General features: G+C 32.8%; 1 protein-coding gene and 1 long non-coding RNA gene across 2 annotated transcripts in view; both read right to left on the bottom strand.

The window, feature by feature from the left end:
- The window catches only part of LOC127727848 (nuclear GTPase SLIP-GC-like), a 199,256-nt gene that overhangs the window by 142,014 nt on the left and 37,581 nt on the right, over positions 1-19,661 (bottom strand). The window contains exon 2 of the mRNA XM_052234963.1: positions 17,457-17,540. Coding sequence (XP_052090923.1) covers positions 17,457-17,540 — 84 coding nt within the window. The remainder of the gene's footprint in view (positions 1-17,456; positions 17,541-19,661) is intronic.
- On the bottom strand, positions 1,392-16,270 carry LOC127727898 (uncharacterized). Its single transcript, XR_007993876.1, has 4 exons — positions 15,539-16,270; positions 14,556-15,377; positions 4,137-5,602; positions 1,392-1,621 (listed from the first exon to the last, which is right to left on the bottom strand). It is a non-coding gene; the product is annotated as an uncharacterized LOC127727898 (long non-coding RNA).

Here is a 19,661-nt window from a genome sequence, read left to right as displayed (position 1 = left end):
TATTTCTGCTTATTTAAGTTTTTGAATCTATTTATTATAATTTTTAAGATATAAGGCAAAAAAAAAAAAACAATAAAAGTGACGCTACCCAAATTTGTACTTGATCTGAGTTTTGTGGTAATAAGTATTGTGTATAGGTGTCATAGTGTTTGGTTGGTGCAAACTTAAGTTACAGAACGGAAACTAAAAATTTTGCAATTTTTCGAATTTATAAAGGGGCATAACTCGGTAATGGTTAAAGTGATGCCACCAAAATTCAACTTGATCTGTGTTTTGTGGTAATGAGCATTGTGTATAAGTTTCATAACATTTGGTTGAGGCAACTTAAGTTAGAGAACGGAAACTAAAAATTTTGCATTTTTTTTTCCACTTATAAAGGGGCATAACTTGAAAATGGTTAAAGTGACCCCACGAAAATTCAAATTTGATCTGTATTTTGTGGTAATAAGCATTGTGTATAAGTTTCATAACATTTGGTTGAGGCAAACTTAAGTTAGAGAACGGAAACTAAAAATTTTGTAATTTTTTCATTTATAAAGGGGCATAACTCTAGAACGGTTCGAATGACGCTACCAAAATTCAAACTTGATCTGTATTATGTGGTAATTAGCATTGTGTATAAGTTTCATAACATTTGGTTGAGGCAAACTTAGTTAGAGAACGGAAACTAAAAATTTTGCAATTTTTCAATTAATAAAGAGGCATAACACTATAATGGTTAAAGTGACGCCACCAAAATTCAAACTTGGTCTGTGTTTTGTGGTACAGTAATAAGCATTGTGTATAAGTTTCATAACATTTGGTTGAGGCAAACTCAAGTTAGAGAACGGAAAACAATTTTGGGACCGTACGTACGTACAGACAGACAGACAAGGGTAAAACTTAATGCCCCCTCCACTACGGCGGGGGCATAAAAATAGGTAAAATCATCATTATAACTCCTACAAGAATTTTCTGACAGTTTTGATGAAAATAGACAATAGGTAGATCTCAACATTTTAACATTTCTGATCTTGTCAGAGATCCTCTTTTTATAGCCGTTCCCTAAATAATAGACAAAACTTGCATTTTATCACTATGTTCTATATTTAGCCATGTCAGCCATTTTGGTTGGCAGGCGGAGGCATCAAACACATTTTTCTTTAAACAAGATACTCCAATGATGATTGTGACTAAGTTTGGCAGTTTCAGAGGAGAAGATTTTTGTAAAAGTTAATGACGACGGACGCCAAGTGATGAGAAAAGCTCACTTGGTCCTGTGGGCCAGGTGAGCTAAAAATACAACTAATAATATCCATGTGTTGTTACACAATTCTTTGCCCATGGGCTATGTTTACCAGCTGTTGACTAGATTGGCTTAAATTAGTATACAGCTATATTTTTGTCAGGTAAATAAGGTTCTTTGGTTCATAAAAATGTATACCTTGGTAAAATAAAATGCTCAGCTGGGCGCAGCTTGATACGACCGCAGAGGTAGAACCCTGAACAGTTGGGGCAAGTATGGACACAACATTCAAGCTTGATACAGCACTGAATTTGGATTGTGATTAAATATTTGACACAGCATAGGTTTCTGACACAGAATGAATGTGGTCTAAGAACTTAAAAAAATTTAATTTACCTATTCAAACCATATCATTATTATTTGCTTTTATATAAAAATCAGAAATAACCAATTTAAAAAGGAAAATTTTAAAGAAAAAAAAAAGGAAAAAAAGGAAAAAAAAACCCTCCCCCAAATTTTTTGAACCCCCTTATGATTCATCACCCCCAAACTCAATCCCAGCCTTCCCTTTGTGGTATGGTACATTGCAGTACAATTTCAGAGAGATCCATACACTTGAACACAAGTTATTGTCTGAAAACTAGAAAAATGCTTATTTTAAGGCCCCTTTTTGGCCCCAAATTCCTAAACATTTAGGGCAATTACTCCCAAACTCAAACCCAGCTTTCCCATTGTGATATGGAACCTTGTAGTACAATTTCATAAAGATCCATACACTTACACACAAGTTATTGTCCTGAAACTAGAAAAATGCTTGTTTTTTTCCCCTTTTTGGACCCCTTATTCCTCAAATTTTGAGGCAATTACCCCCAAAATCAATCCCAGCCTTCCCTATGTGGTATGGTACCTTGCAGGACAATTTCAGAGAGATCCATACACTTGAACACAAGTTATTGTCTGGAAACTAGAAAAATGCTTAATTTTGGCCCCTTATTCCTAAATGTTTTGGGCAATTACCCCCAAACTCAATTCCAGCTTTCTCTTTGTGATATGGAATCTTGTAGTACAATTTCAGAAAGATCCATACACTTACACACAAGTTATTGTCATAAAACTAGAAAAATGCTTGTTTTTTGCCCCTTTTTTGGCCCATAATTCCTAAAATTTTGAAGCAATTACCCCCAAAATCAATCCCAGCATTCCCTTTGTGATATGGAACCTTGTGGTACAATGTCAGAGAGATCCATACACTAACACACAAGTTATGTCTGGAAGTTACAAAAATGCTTATTTTTGGCATTTTTTGGCCCCTAATTCCTTAACTGTTGGTACCATAACCCCCAAAATCAATCCCAACCTTCCTTTTGTGGTATTGAACCTTATGGTAAAATTTCATAGAGATCCATTCCCTTAAACTAAAGTTAGAGTGCCAATGTGTCTTCGGACGACGACGACGACAAGGACGACGACAACGCCAACGTCATACCAATATATGACTGCAAATTTTTTGCAGTCGTATAAAAAGAAGAAAGCTTCATTCAGCCAACTGATGCTTCCCGAAATGCACAATTTTAACACATATAAAACATTTTCTTTTCAAGGGTTCAAAATACTGGTATGTTTGGAGGGACAAATAAACATGCTAGTTTTTTATATGTATAAATTTGAGACAATTCATAGTGGTATATCATCATGAAACCAACTTAAAAAAAAAATTCTCTTTTTAGTAACAGTCACCTTGACATGTTGACCCAAAAAACAAAAGGGCATCTTCCCCTTCCCTGTATCTTTCATTTGTATAAGTTTCATTACAATCAAGCAAGGGAAACTCAAGCTACCATTTGAAAAATAGTTTTCCTATTTTTTCCAATTTCTAGTAACAGTCACCTTGACCTTTGACCTATTGACCCCAAAATTAATAGCTTTCTTTCCCTTTCCCTTACAATTCTAATTAAGCAAGGGAAACTCAAGCTACCTTCCAGAAATAATTTTCCTTTAAAAATGTCTATGTTTTAGTAACAATGACCCTTGAATCTATTAACCTAGTAATAGACCAATAGGCTTCTATCCCTTACCTATGTCATCCATTTGTTTAAGATTCATAGCAAATCAAACAAAGAAAGGACTGACATTAAAGCTATTTTGAGGGACCATTAAAACATTTTAATCTCTGTTTGAGAGGTATTCATGTTAAAAATTTCCTATATTTAGAGTAAATGTTTTCTTTACAAGCCCAAAGTTGTATGAAAGATTATAAAAGATAGTAATTAGTATATTTAAGTTTACCCATCAACTTGTTTATCAAGCTAGAAATGTCAGTTTTTCACAAGATAAGCATTGAAAATCAATACTTGAGGCTGTAAAGAGCCTTTGTCGCTCACCTGCATCTTCAACAATAGCCACTTTTAGTAAAAATCATCATTAAAGGGGAATAACTCTATTAAGAGTTAGCTAACAATTTCAGTCATTTTGATATGTTTGTAGATCTTATCCTCCTGCTAATGTTTCCTATTTAAAGTTTCTATTTAACTATTATTGTTTTCAAGATAATAGGCAAAAAATGCATAAAAATGCTAAAAATTATCCTTTAAGGGCAATAACTCAAATAACGAGTAGACTGAAGATTTCGCCCGTTTTGGCTCATTTGTAGATCTTGCATTGCTGATAATTTGTGCTATTTAAATTTTCTATTTATTTATTACAGTTTTCAAGATAATAGGCAATAAAATGCTCCGCCGCCCGCAGCTTGATACAACCGCAGAGGTCGAACCCTGAACAGTTGGGGCAAGTATGGACACAACATTCAAGCTTGATACAGCACTGAATTTGGATTGTGATTAAATATTTGACACAGCATCGATTTCTGACACAGAATGAATGTGGTCTATGAACTTAAATTTTTTTAATTTACCTATTCAAACCATATCATTATTATTTGCTTTTATATATAAATCAGAAATAACCAATTTAAAATGGAAAATTTTAAAGAAAAAAAATATCCCTCCCCAAAATTTTTTGAACCCCCTTATGATTCATCACCCCCAAACTCAATCCCAGCCTTCCCTTTGTGGTATGGTACCTTGCAGTACAATTTCAGAGAGATCCATACACTTGAACACAAGTTGTTGTCTGGAAACTAGAAAAATGTTTGTTTTTAGGCCCCTTTTTGGCCCCAAATTCCTAGACGTTCAAGGCAATTATCCCCAAACTCAAACCCAGCTTTCCATTTGTGATATGAAACCTTGTAGTACAATTTCAGAGAGATCCATAGACTTACACACAAGTTATTGTCCTGAAACTAGAACGGTTGTATAAAAATGCTTGTTTTTTGCCCCTTTTTTGCCCCTAATTCCTAAAATTTTGAGGCAATTACCCCAAAAATCAATCCCAGCCTTCCCTATGTGGTATAGTACCTTGCAGTACAATTTCAGAGAGATCCATACAATCAAACACAAGTTATTGTCTGGAAACTAGAAAAATACTTATTTTTGGCCCCTTATTCCTAAACGTTTTGGGCAATTACCCCCAAACTCAATTCCAGCTTTCCCTTTGTGATATGGAACCTTGTAGTACAATTTCATAAAGATCAATACACTTACACACAAGTTATTGTCATGAAACTAGAAAAATGCTTGTTTTTTGCCCCTTTTTGGCCCCTAATTCCTAAAATTTTGAAGCAATTACCCCCAAAATCAATCCCAGCATTCCCTTTTTGATATGGAACCTTGTGGTACAATGTCAGAGAGATCCATACACTAACACACAAGATATGTCTGGAAGTTACAAAAATGCTTATTTTTGGCCCCTTATTCCTTAACTGTTGGTACCATAACCCCCAAAATCAATCCCAACCTTCCTTTTGTGGTATTGAACCTTATGGTAAAATTTCATAGAGATCAATTCACTTAAACTAAAGTTAGAGTGCGAAAACTAATGTGTCTTCGGACGTCGACGACGACGACGACGACAACTACGACGACGACGCCAACGTCATACCAATATAAGACTTTTGCGGTTGTATTAAAATGGGGAAAATTGTCATTAAAGGGCAATTACTTCAATAAGAAGTTGACTAGCAATTTCAGCTATGTTGATTTATTCGTAGATCTTGTCTTGCTGACAAATTTTGATGTTTATAAAGTTTCTATCTATCGATTATAGTTTTTAAGATATTAGGCACATACTTAAATAAAATGCTCCGCTGGGCTCAGTTTGATACGACTGCAGAGGTCGAACCCTGAACAGTTGGGGCAAGTATGGACACAACATTCAAGCTTGATACAGCTCTGAATTTGGATTGTGATTAAATATTTGACACAGCATAGGTTTCTGACACAGAATGAATGTGGTCTAAGAACTTAAAAATTTTTAATTTACCTATTATTGTCCAATATCCAAAATCTAAATACATGGTTAGATTCAGCACATCAAAGAATCCAAAGAATTCAATTTTTGATGAAATCAAACAAAGTTTAATTTTGGACCCTTTTGACCTCAATGTGGACCAATTTGATAACGGGGCCTAAAAATCAAAATACATGGTTAGATTCAGCATATCAAAGAACCCCATATATTCAATTTTTGTTGCAATCAAACAAAGTTTAATTTTGGACTCCAACTTTGAACAACTTGAAAACTGGGCCCATAATCAAAAATCTAAACACATGTTTAGATTCAGCATATCAAAGAACCCCAAGAATTCAATTTTTGTTAAAATCAAACTAAGTTTAATTTTGGACCCTTTGGACCTTAATGTAGACCAATTTAAAAAATGGGACCCAAAATCAAAAATCTAAATACACGGTTAGATTTGGCATATCAAAGAACCCCAATAATTCAATTTTTGATGAAATCAAACAAAGTTTAATTTTGGACCCTTTTGACCTCAATATGAACCAATTTGATAGCGGGGCCCACAAATAAAAAATCTAAATACATGGTTAGATTCAGCATATCAAAGAACCCCATATATTCAATTTTTGGTAAAATCAAACTAAGTTTAATTTTGGACCCTTTGGACCTTTATGTAGACCAATTTGAAAACTGGACCCAAAATTAAAAATCTTAATACACGGCTAGATTCGGCATAACAAATAAATAAATGTGGTCAAAGATTTTACAAATCTACTGCACCATACTGTGCAATTAAAGGTAACTTCTTGAAATTTTTCAATATTTGAAATTTGAAAAAAAAATAATATTTGAAGAATAATTCTTTTTAATTTCTGAAATCTGAAATGAGAAAAAATTGACCCCCCACAATTTCTTTTTACCCCCCCCCCCCCCCCCCCCAAAAAAAATGCTTTCCCTCAAGATATGGTCATAATTGCAATTCAAATTTCCAATTACCCATTTAAATTTACCATAGTGCTAACTTAATCTATTTTATAATAGAATTTAAAATACGGTGTCAAATCTTTCATATGGATTTTTTTGTAAAAAAAAAAGGTGCAACATTTGCAGATATTTTTACTGGTCTTCCTTTATAAATAAATATGCATTTCTTTAAACATAATTTAAAAGCAGTGTAAGGGAAGTAATCAAAACGTTGTATTTGGATTACCTCCCTTACACTGTTTTAAATTGTCTTAATTGTTCATTAACCATTACTTTATACATAATTTAAAAGCAGTGTAAGGGAGGTAATTCAAATATTGTATTTGATTTATCTCCCTTACACTGCTTTAAATTATGTTTTGTACTAATGTATTTGTCCATTAACCAGGACAACCTTGGTTTTCCCCCTTTTTTGCCCCTAATTCCTAAACGGTTTGAGCCATAACCCCCTAAAGCAAATCCTAACCATCCCTTTGTGGTATGGAAACTTGTGGTATAATTTCAAGAGATCCATACACCGTTCCACAAGTTATTGTCTGGAAACTAGAAAATGCTTATTTTTGGCCCCTTTTTGGCCCCTAATTCCTAACTGTTGGTACCATAACCCCCAAAATCAATCCCAACCTTCCTTTTGTGGTATTGAACCTTATGGTAAAATTTCATAGAGATCCATTCACTTAAATTAAAGTTAGAGTGCGAAAACCAATATGTCTTCGGACGACGACGACGACGACGCCAACGTCATACCAATATACGACCCCAAAATTTTTTTGCGGTCGTATAAAAATTGGTAAAAATTATCATTAAAGGGCAATAACTCTAATAACGAGTAAACTGAAGATTTCAGCTATGTTTGACTTATTTGTAGATCCTGTCCTGCTGATCTTTTTTGCTTTTTAAAGATTCTATCTATCTATTATTGTTTTAAGATATTAGGCAATAATGCAAAAAATTGGTGAAAATCGTCGTTAAAGGGCAATAGCTCTAATAAGGAGATTTTGGTCGTGTGGACTTATTTGTAGATCTTGTCTTGCTGATCATTTTCCTTTTTAAAGTTTCTATCTAGCTATAACAATTTTTGAAATAAAATGGACACAAATTTTTAAAATGGTAAAAATTGTCATTTAAGGCAATAACTCCTTTTTGACATAAATGGACAATATTTAGGTAGAGCTCGACATTCTGAACATTTTTGCCCTGTCAGATTTTCTCTATTTAAAGCGATTTTTGAAATAATAGGCAAAACTTACATTTTACCCCTATGTTCTATTTTTAGCCATGGCGGCCATGTTGGTTGACTTGCTGTGTCATCGGACACATTTTTAAAAATAAATACCCTAATGATTGTGGCCAAGTTTGGTTAAATTTGGCACAGTAGTTTCAGAGAAGATTTTTGAAAAAGTTTGGCGCCAAGTGATGAGAAAAGCTCAGTTAACCCTTCGGCCAGGTGAGGTAAAAAAGGTAGATAATCATGTTACAATACAAAGGTGAACAAAGATATCTTTTATTAATAGTAAATCTAACACCATCATGACCATACACTTTGGCTCAAGGCTTCCAAAACAGTCATATATTCTGGACATTTGTATAATGTCCGGTAAAAGTCCGGCTGGGCAAAGCATGAAACGGTTATCTACTTTTTAGTTTTCAAGGCTTTCTTAAGAGACGGTCATTTTTACATAATTCGCGATCTTTTTGACCCAACCTTTTGCCTTTAACAGCCACACATTTCCGGTCATAAAAGTGACATGATCATTAAGTACTATCAAAACAACCCCTACTTTTTAATACCTTCTCATTTTAATCAAGGCTAATTAGTTGTCGAACAGCTGAAATTTACCTGTTCAGGTGACAGGTAAACTATTTTGAACCGGACATTGATCGGTCTATACAAAGTTATTTTCTTACATTTCAGCAGTTTGCATCTAATTATTTAGTCAAAAAGATTTAAAATTATCAGAAATACGTTTACAAATATGATTTGATGAAAAAATTAACTAGAGGCTCTGAAGAGCCTGTGTCGCTCACCTTGGTCTATTTGCATATTAAACAAAGGACAAAGATGTATTCATGACAAAATTGTGTTTTGGTGATGGTGATGTGTTTGTAGATCTTACTTTACTGAACATTCTTGCTGCTTACAATTATCTCTATCTATAATGAACTTGGCCCAGTAGTTACAGTGGAAAATATTTTGTAAAAATTTACAAAAATTTACAAAATTTATGAAAATTGTAAAAAATTGACTATAAAGGGCAATAACTCCTTAAGGGATCAATTGACAATTTTGGTCATGTTGACTTATTTGTAGATCTTACTTTGCTGTACATTATTGCTGTTTACAGTTTATCTCTATCTATAATAATATTCAAGATAATAACCAAAAGCTGCAAAATTTTCTTAAAATTACCAATTCAGGGCAGCAACCCAACAACGTGTTGCCTGATTGGTCTGAAAATTTCAGGGCAGATAGATCTTGACCTAATGAACAATTATATCCTTGTCAGATTTGCTCTGAATGCTTTGGTTTCAGAGATATGAGCCAAAAACTGCATTTTACCCCTATGTACTATTTTTTAGCCATGACGGCCATCTTGGTTCACGGGCGGGGTGATTGGACACATTTTTTAAACTAGATACCCAAATGATGATTGTGGACAAGTTTGGTTAAATTTGTCTTACTAGTTTCAGAGGAGAAGATTTTTGTAAAAGATTACAAAAATTTACGAAAAATGGTTAAAAATTGACTATAAAGGGCAATAACTCCTTAAGGGGTCAACTGACCATTTTGGTCAAGTTGACTTATTTGTAGATCTTACTTTGCTGAACATAATTGCTGTTTACAGTTTATCTCTATCTATAATAATATTCAAGATAATAACCAAAAAACGGCAAAATTTCCTTAAAATAACCAATTCAGGGGCAGCAACCCAACAACGGGTTGTCCGATTCATCTGAAAATTTCAGGGCAGATAGATCTTGACCTGATAAACAATTTTACCCCATGTCAGATTTGCTCTAAATGCTTTGGTTTCAGAAATATAAGCCAAAATCTACATTTTACCCCTATGTTCTATTTTTAGCCATGGCGGCCATCTTGGTTGGTTGGGCGGGTCATCGAACTCATTTTTTAAACTAGATACCCAATGATGATTGTGGCCAAGTTTGGTTTAATTTGGCCAAGTAGTTTCAGAGGAGAAGTTTTTTGTAAAAGTTAACGACGACGGACGACGACGGACGCCAAGTGATGAGAAAAGCTCACTTGGCACTTTGGGCCAGGTGAGCTAAAAACGAAACTAAAGTTTTTGACAACGTTATTTTGCACAAATAAAGAGTCTAAGGCAGATATAAGTACGCTGATGTTGCACACTTCGAATGATGCACTGCCAATTTAACAGTTTACGTCAGAACTTCGAATTTGAATCAAAGAAAGTTTAATATCGTTTTTTTTTTTTTAATATCAATCATTGGGATGGCCAACTCGGCAACTGAATACCATAATTACCTTTTGTTTATTTAGTCTTAAGGGATTAAAATCAGGATAATATATAAAATGTCCGGCTGGCTAAAAATAATTTTGGAAGCCCTGCTTTGGCTTCAAGTATATTTTCTACAACTAATCTTTCTGTCCTTTGAACTAGTTCCCTTACCACAATAAAATTACTTATAATTTTTTTCAATTAACAGCATATGAAAAAATGGAATTATTAATTATTTTTGGAGTATAAAAAACTCTTTGTGTGTTTTAGATTATTAATTATTGCTTTTGACATGTTTTTGATGGTCCTTTAAATTCTGTGAACTATCTACAATCCATTTCCACAAAATCTTATCAAACAGAAATTTTCTTGACAATATTTATGGATGTAAATTTTAGCAATTAAGTTTATTGACAGGTTGTAGGTTTTCTTATGGACACCAAATGTGCTCCTTTAATAGCAGACGTGTTCCTGTATTGTTATGAATCACAACGTGTGGTCAAGATCTGTTTAAATTCCATCTAAATTGAAAAAAATAAATAACCATTACCTTGATGATATTTTTGCTTTTATCAATCTATAATAATTCATGTTCTGCAGAAATTTACAGAAGGGAACTGTCTTTAAATAAGTCTAATATAATCAGCAATAATTGTCCTTTTCTACATTTGGATATTTCAGTTTCAACTCTGTACAAAAATTTTACAGTAAAAGAGTCATTTTTTCATTTCCTATTGTTAATTTATTTTTGGACTGTGATGCACCCTCTTCACTGTGTAGCATCACCACATGATATAAGTATTCCCAAAGCGGTAAAAAACAAATGTGAAGTCAGGTAAGGTCAAATTCTTCTTATTTTCATTTTATCTATGTTTTGCTGACAAGCAAAGTTTTGTGATACTGATTCCTAATAATGCAGCTACTATTTAGGGCTGATTATGATCCTATATTGGCTTTCTATCTTTTCAAATTGTCAGAATCAGATCGGGTGATACTTGTTCAAAGAAGCATGTGACAAGTTCAAACTTGTTAAAACACATTTACCTTTCAACTACCGGTATTCATTTGACGTTTTTGTAGAACAAAGTAATATCATATTTAAGCATGAACAACATGTATTTCGACACAAACTATTGTTTTCAGAGAAATTCATGTAAATAGAGCAGATAAATTGTATGGCTAATAGTTTTACTGTACAGGGAATAGAATAGATACTTTTTGATATTATTATTTCTTTGCCTCGGGGGTACCTATATCCGGTGGTGATGCTACACAGTGTTCTAACATAGTACATTCCCCAACTCATTCACTATGCCTGTCTGTAGTGACATTTTTAGATTTTAAAGAAACTAATCTACATGCACAATGTAGGCATAACTGGAAAAGTATGAAATCTGGGATTCTGTTACCACAAATAACTTAAAATCTGAACTCAATACTTTCATAGATACAAAAATTTGGTTTGCAAGTTTGGCTGAACCTGTAGAAACCTTATTACAAATGGGATATTACATTCTTATCTTTACAGTGATGTTGATATCAATTAAGGTTTTCAAAATATTCACCAATCATTTTAAATACAATCCACCTAAACTTATTGATCCTTTTAATAAATTTATTCTTAAATGTTATCGATTTAACAATGTAATATCTTTGAAAATTATCTTCAACGTTACTGACATTGACTTTGGTTATTTTTTTAGATTAAAACACAACTATCAATTTCTTTACAGTTGCTAACTTGTGGTTCTACATTATGTCCATACTGATATTTTGGCATTGCAATAGGTCATGCTTTTCTCAAGATTGTTTATGGAGTTTCTTCACTAAATCTGTTAGATGTTCACTGATTGATGTTTTAATATGGGAAAACCTGATGTATTTATTAGTTGTATTTGGTTGAACCAGATTGCAGCAACTGTGAGTTAAATTGGTACTTTGTGTCTTTTGTCTTTTTGTTAGTTGTTATTTCAGCTTCATGCATGCCGATATGATGAGCCAAGCCCTTTCCAACTGATTTTTACATTTTGTCATGCCAAGGCCATTTGAAGCTGATTATAGGGTATAGGTTTTGCTCATTGTTGAAGGTTGTACAATGTCCTATGGTGTTTACATCCTAGTAATTTGGTCTCTAATAGTAACAGTACAGTCAAAACTGCCTTAACGGTCACCACGTTTCAGCAGTCACCTGCCTCTAACATTCACTTTCAGATCCTCCCAAACGTTTTCTCTTTATAATTAAACTCGTTTCAGAGGATACCTGTCTAACGCAGTCAGCGGTCACCTAATTTTCGAACAAAATCATCATTTCAACTTTTAACAACACTCATTCTAATGTTTTAACTACCTGTTTGCAACCAAGATCACGCAATAGAAGGTTAATTTCAGTTTCCATTAAAAACTGTACCACCGACTAATTTCTTAACGAATATTAACATACTTCGAATTTGTCTTCACATTTACAATGCTGGAATCTGCCATTTTTTATTTCACTGCTAGCAAGATGATTTGAAACACTAAAATAATCTGCCCCGATCCCGGTTACGGGCGATATTGGAATAGGGTTGGGTTTTTTTGGAACCTTGTTTTACAGGTCACCTCTCTTGAGCTGTCACTTATGAAACTTAACAAGAGTGACTGCTTAATACAGGTTCTACTGTATTAAGATTTGGAGATTGTGGGCATTTACTGGCAATTTGATAGTAGCAAAGCCCTTTTGAATGATGTAAGTAGAGCCAATAAATGTATATTTGTGACCAACATTGACATGATTGATGATCAATGCTGTTATCTCCATTATACAGCAACGGAAAGAAAACATCCTACATTTGAAAATCTATCTCCATGTCTGAACTTGCCTGCATAATTTCAAACCATCAATCGTGGAACTGATGCCCTGAAATTTATGGTGTTTTCTTCCAAAATAAACATTACAAAAAATGTTGCATCAAATTTGATCATACTTCTGGAATTCTTATGTTTCCAGCTGATGATGTCAATGGATTGTACATTTAGCATCCCTGTGTTTTGTCTGATATTGCTGCTGTTGGAGTAAATGTGCAATGTTGATTGCCAAAAACTAAGTCTGTTTATCAGTAAATACAGTAATACAGGAAAATTTTTTTTTTTTAATTAACTGTTTTCTTCAGATGCTATTTCCTGATCTGAAAGAAGATTCTGTCAAAGTTTCATAACAATACCATTCCACAAATTATCACAAAATTATTGATGTCTAAAAAAAAATCTAGCAATGTATCTAAATGTTAACTGTAAAAAACAAAACCAAGTCCATTAAGGTAGCTGGGGTGTCTTCCTCTATCCTGGATTTTGCAATAGCAGATAACAATCGGTCTAGATCTTTAATGAAATGTGCAAATTTCGAGAGTAGTATGTAATTCATGTGTAAGACTTTTCATGTTAATATAGAAAATTATGTGTTTTATCATATTTATGGCTGTATTTACACAAAAAAACAGAATATTTTTATTTGATTCTTTTTTTTTCAACTTTTCCACATAAGGGGAGATAACTCAGATACAAGGGGCAATAACTCAGATAAAGTAACTTTTATAATAGAATGTGTTGTGAATTTACCTATTTTATTATGTAGCAAGAAAATGAGTCAGGTGACCCCATTTTTTCTTTTTCTTATCTGAAAGCATATTTTTAGAGCTATCTTCTCATATTTTATCTTAAAATTCTATGGTGTAGTTTTCTTTTTATCACACAAAATAGGAGTTTCCATGCATAATCTATACAAAATCTTACAATTTTGTATAACCTGTAGCATGAAAAAAAGCCACTTTTTATCATATTTTTGAAAAAAGCATGATATAAACTACATTTTGACAAATTATTAAAAAATTCTATGGATTTTAATTTAGACCCCCTCCATATTTTCAAAATTTTGCGTTTGCAATGCAATATCATGACTATCTCTTATAGCTTTTTTTCAAAAAGTCCTTAAAATTTTGAATTATTGATGTCTAAAAAATTAATCCAAGGCTGTATATAAATGCTAAAATTTTGTCAACAAAAAAAACTATGTCCTTTCATGAGGTTCTGGTTGGGGTTTACAGAATAGAGAATAACGGCCAAAAAAATACCAAATAGAGAAAAAAAAAGAATAGAGAATAATGATTTGCAAAATTATAAAAGAACAACTGTAGAAAATAAAATAATCAGGTAATACAATCATGATTACAGATATGAGCAATGTACAGAATAAAGAAATCATATAATTACAGACAAAATTTGTAAAACAATTTTCATGAGAATTTTACAGAATGCATGTTATTTTTAATTCTCTGAAATATTAAATTAAATAAAATGCTCTACTGGGGCTCAGCTTGATACGACCGCAGAGGTCGAACCCTGAACAGTTGAGGCAAGTATGGACACAACATTCAAGCTTGATACAGCACTGAATTTGGATTGTAATTAAATATTTGACACAGCATAGGTTTCTGACACAGAATGAATGTGGTCTAAGAACTTATTTTTTTTTAATTTACCTATTCAAACCATATCATTATTATTTACTTTTATATATAAATCAGAAATAACCAATTTAAAATGGAAAATTTTAAAGAAAAAAAAGGAAAAAAAAATCCCCCCCAAATTTTTTGAACCCCCTTATGATTCATCACCCCCAAACTCAATCCCAGCCTTCCCTTTGTGGTATGGTACCTTGCAGTACAATTTCAGAGAGATCCATACACTTGAACACAAGTTATTGTCTGGATACTAGAAAAATGCTTGTTTTTTGGCCCCTTTTTGGTCCCAAATTCCTAAACGTTTAGGGCAATTACCCCCAAACTCAAACCCAGCTTTCCCTTTGTGATATGGAACCTTGCAGTACAATTTTATAAAGATCCATACACTTACACACAAGTTATTGTCCTGAAACTAGAAAAATGCTTGTTTTGTGGCCCTTTTATGGCCCCTAATTCCTAAAATTTTGAGGGAATTACCCCCAAAATCAATCCCAGCCTTCCCTTTGTGGTATGGTACCTTGCAGTACAATTTCAGAGAGATCCATACACTTGAACATATGTTATGGTCTGGAAACTAGAAAAATGCTTATTTTTGGCCCCTTTTTGGCCCCTTATTCCTAAACTTTTTGGGCAATTACCCCCAAACTCAATTCCAGCTTTCCCTTTGTGATATGGAACCTTGTAGTACAATTTCATAAAGATCCATACACTTACACACAAGTTATTGTCATGAAACTAGAAAAATGCTTGTTTTTTGCCCCTTTTTGGCCCCTAATTCCTAAAATTTGGAGGCAATTACCCCCCAAAATCAATCCCAGCATTCCCTTTGTGATATGGAACCTTGTGATATAATGTCAGAGAGATCCATACACTTACACACAAGTTGTTGTCATGAAACTAGAAAAATGCTTGTTTTTTGCCCCTTTTTGGCCCCTTATTCCTAAAATTTGGAGGCAATTACCCCCAAAATCAATCCCAGCATTCCCTTTGTGATATGGAACCTTGTGGTACAATGTCAGAGAGATCCATACACTTACACACAAGTTATGTCTGGAAGTTACAAAAATGCTTATTTTTGGCCACTTTTGGCCCCTTATTCCTTAACTGTTGGTACCATAACCCCCAAAATCAATCCCCACCTTCCTTTTGTGGTATTGAACCTTATGGTAAAATTTCATAGAGATCAATTCACTTAAACTAAAGTTAGAGTGTGAAAACTAATGTGTCTTCGGACGACGACGCCGGACAACGACGACACCAACGTCATACCAATAAACGACCACAAAATTTTTTTTTGCAGTCGTATTAAAATGAAGAAACCCCCATCAATACCCTCTTTTATATTTAAAATCAGTTAAATGAAAAAAAAAAAAATTCAAATTTTGCTCTGGATACTAGTCTTATGATCATTAAAATGCATTCATAAAATTCCATGAAGGTTTGACAAAGTAATTGATGTCTGGAAAACTTTAACCTTAAACTGTTTCTTAATCATGTATCTGTAAACTGCAAAAATTATCTGTCCATTTATCAGTAAAAACAAAAAAAATCAAAATTTTACCCTCGATACTACATTGTACTGTCTTTTGATCATTAAAAAGCTTCTGTTGAAGTTTCATACAGTTCCATGAAGGTTTGTCAAAGTTATTGATGTTTAAAAAAAACTTTGAATAAAGACTGCACCTTATTTATGTTGACACTGCTGCAAAAGATTCCTACAATGGAATGTAGGAACAAAACAATATGTTGTATGCTCAACACAAATAATCATGATAATTCAGTTGACTCATCATGCTCATGAAAAACAGTAAGAACATTTTTCCACTATTATAGTCAAATTTGAGATTTTAACATGCTGTACTCTCGTTCAAAATTAAAAAAAGATTTAAATTAACAAGCATTCTGAGAGTATTGCATGGCAATACATAGTCCCCTACCGGGTAAAAATTCATTATACTGGAACAAAATGCTAACTTGTTCTATAACTTGTCATGGTGTAAACAAAAAGTAAATATCATGTCAATATCTTCAAGCATGACTTAAAACAGTGTGGAAAACTGATTGTATGAGTGAATTTTTCAAGTCCAAGGACCATAACTCTGCACAAAATTATTAGACCGAAACAAAAATTTGAACTTAATCTGTAACTTGTCATGATAAAACTATATACCAATTATCAATCAATATCTTATAAGCATGATGAAAAAAACATTAGATATGATTAATAGTTCTCTAAAATTAGATCTGATGTAATACAGTGTATATCTATTTTCAAATTATAATCAAATATAATTAATAGTTCCAAATATTTTTTCTTTCATTTGTCACAAACTAATATAGATTTGTAACTTATCTATAAAATGTCAACAACTTTTATCTACACAATGTAATGTATTGAAATATATACATTAATAAAAATAGATTATTATCTAATTAAAGGATTTCTCTTCATAATTTTTTTCATATATATAGCATTCAGAAAATTAGTTTATACTAAATAACAAACAAACCTGCTAAAAAATTCTTCAAATAATTTAACAAAGAATGTCTTTTAAAAAATGAGTTATCTCCCTTTGTACAGAAATATGGTTTAACATAGTACTCTAACATTAGATATGGTCCAGAGTTATGGTCCATAACTCTGGACTAAATCATCAGACCGGAACAAAATTCGAACTTGATCTATAACTTGTCATGATAAAACTATATACCAAATTTAAATATCAAATCAATATCTTCAAGAACAAAGAAAAAAAGTGTGGAAAGCTGATTTGCCGGACTGACAGATGGACAGACAGATGGACAGACGGACGGAGTGCAAACCTAAAGTCCCCTTCGACTTCGTCGGTAGGGGACTAAAAATCATAATCTACAAATAATTATCAAATTGTAACAGAAGGAGAATCTTTATTGCCTTACTTCCATTTATCCAATGTCTCTTTACATTTGTTCTTCTTCTGTTTAGATAAAGAATTCTTGACCTTCAGTATCAACTCTTTACACCTGGAAGATAAAATATATATATATAAAAGGAGAGTGGACATAATAAGATTTTCAGCTAGATATCTATCATAAATAAACAGTACTAGCAACTTATACAAGTCATTTTTTTTTTTACTTGAAGATGTAAAGAACATGTAATTATATACTTGTACATGTATAAGTAAAGGAGTAAGTTCACGAAGGGTTAAAATTGGCCCTAAGAATTTGATGCTTTTTTTAATCAGGACAAAATACTACAAATTTCACATAGAAATAGTTGTGACAAAACTAAATATACAAAATAACTTCTTTTTGGCACATCGCATTAAAAATGACAAAGAAATGACCCCTCAAGTATGCATTATTTATGTTGTGACGTCAGGTTTGGTCAAATTTTCAATAAATTTTATCAGTTTTTAACATAATTTACTTTGGCCGCCACCCCTGATCCAGACAATTTTTGTGTCAAGGGATTTAATATCATCATTGGCAACTTTTGGCCACTGAACATGTTGGATCCTAGGTTGCGGCCAAATGTTTCCTCAACCTTTAAGGTCAGAAAAATGCACAAAATCATCGTTTTTTAACAATATATCCAAAATAAGCTGGCTTTGAAGCATAGAATGTACTCTAATGAAGAGATTTGTTTAACCTAGCAGTAAGGCTTTTGAATTAGATCCATTTAAGAACCAAATTATATCCATTTTAATATTTTATGATAAAGTTGTATTTCAAGGCCATATTTAGCCTAAAGCATGTAAAGTGAACCTTGCCCTTTGTAAGATTTATATTTTCTTTTCAAGGTTTGAATAATCTCCCCTTAATCTTCTCCAAAATATTTGCTTATATAAGTAATTTTATTTTACAACCCCTACAATTCTCAAGTTTTGGGAGGTAACAACATGCCCTGTCAGTAACTATTTTAAACAACCAGATGATGAGCAACACAAGATGGTCAATCAAGCATGTACAGTTAATGCAAATTAAAGAACTGCTCATATTTTCATTAATGTGATTATGTTGAGTTAAAATTATACTAATAAAATATGAATCAAGTTTAATACAAGTCAATGAAGTGTGCTTTCTTTGATGCAATTTGAGTTGCAGTGCTACCATGAACATTAGTAGCTTATGGACATTACACTTAATGTAACAGAACCTACAGTGTTGTCATCCTTGTTATTAAATTATCATATCATTTGAAGTGCTGTCTTTTATTTTTCACAAGGAATTACATAAATTTCCTTCTTTGTCCATATTTTTAAATTGGAAAAGTAAACATTCACTTATTTCTACACAAGAAAATATTTGCTAGTATTCTAGCTACATGTATATATACTATCTTCTCTTCACAATAATATAAGTACAAGAATCGTGCAAATAAAAACAAGGAAAGGGCTTATTAGCACTCATCATCAGTATACAATAAGAAAAAAAATATTCTAGAGTACAAAACAGTGCACACATAAACACCCCAAAAAAATTGTAACCTTCGAAAATGTTGTCGCTCACTAAAACAACCATTGGGGTTTTCAAAATTTGGCAGGTATGAATAATACCCCTGCCTCTTGCAAAGTCAGTGCTTTGGAATTGGAAATCCCAAAAAATAATTCAGATCAAAAGCAAAATAGGAGGTTCACAAAAAAACATTATATGGTTACTTCTCCTGTGAAAGTTTCAATAAGTTCTATTTAATAATTAGGGGTTTAGGAGGAGGAGTTGCGGTACAAAATGGGTACCCCCAAATAAAGTAATGGCAAAGTCAATGCTTTGGTAAGGGAAGGTAAAACAAATGATTCAGATAAAAACACAAAATAGGATGTGTACAAAAGTATTTTATTGTTAAGATTGGGAGAAAGCTTCAATGAATTGTAACTAGAGGCTCTAAAGACCCTGTGTCACTCACCTACATCTATGTGCATCTTCAACAATGGACACTCTCAAAGATTGAGGACTAGAATAGAATTCATGACAAAAATCTGGTTTTTGTTTATCTTGTATTGCTGATCATTTTTTCTGTCAATAGTTTCTCTCTATCTTCTTCAGTTTTTGCCCAAAACATAGAAAATGAAAAGGATAAATAATAGTCTTTGAAGGGCAATCAGTCCTATCAAGGTATAGAACCACTAATTCAGCCCGGTC

The sequence above is a fragment of the Mytilus californianus genome, unplaced genomic scaffold (genome assembly GCF_021869535.1).
Source record: "Mytilus californianus isolate M0D057914Y unplaced genomic scaffold, xbMytCali1.0.p SCAF_2, whole genome shotgun sequence".
Classification (NCBI taxonomy): domain Eukaryota; kingdom Metazoa; phylum Mollusca; class Bivalvia; order Mytilida; family Mytilidae; genus Mytilus; species Mytilus californianus.
This window is presented reverse-complemented; position numbering and strand designations above follow the sequence as displayed.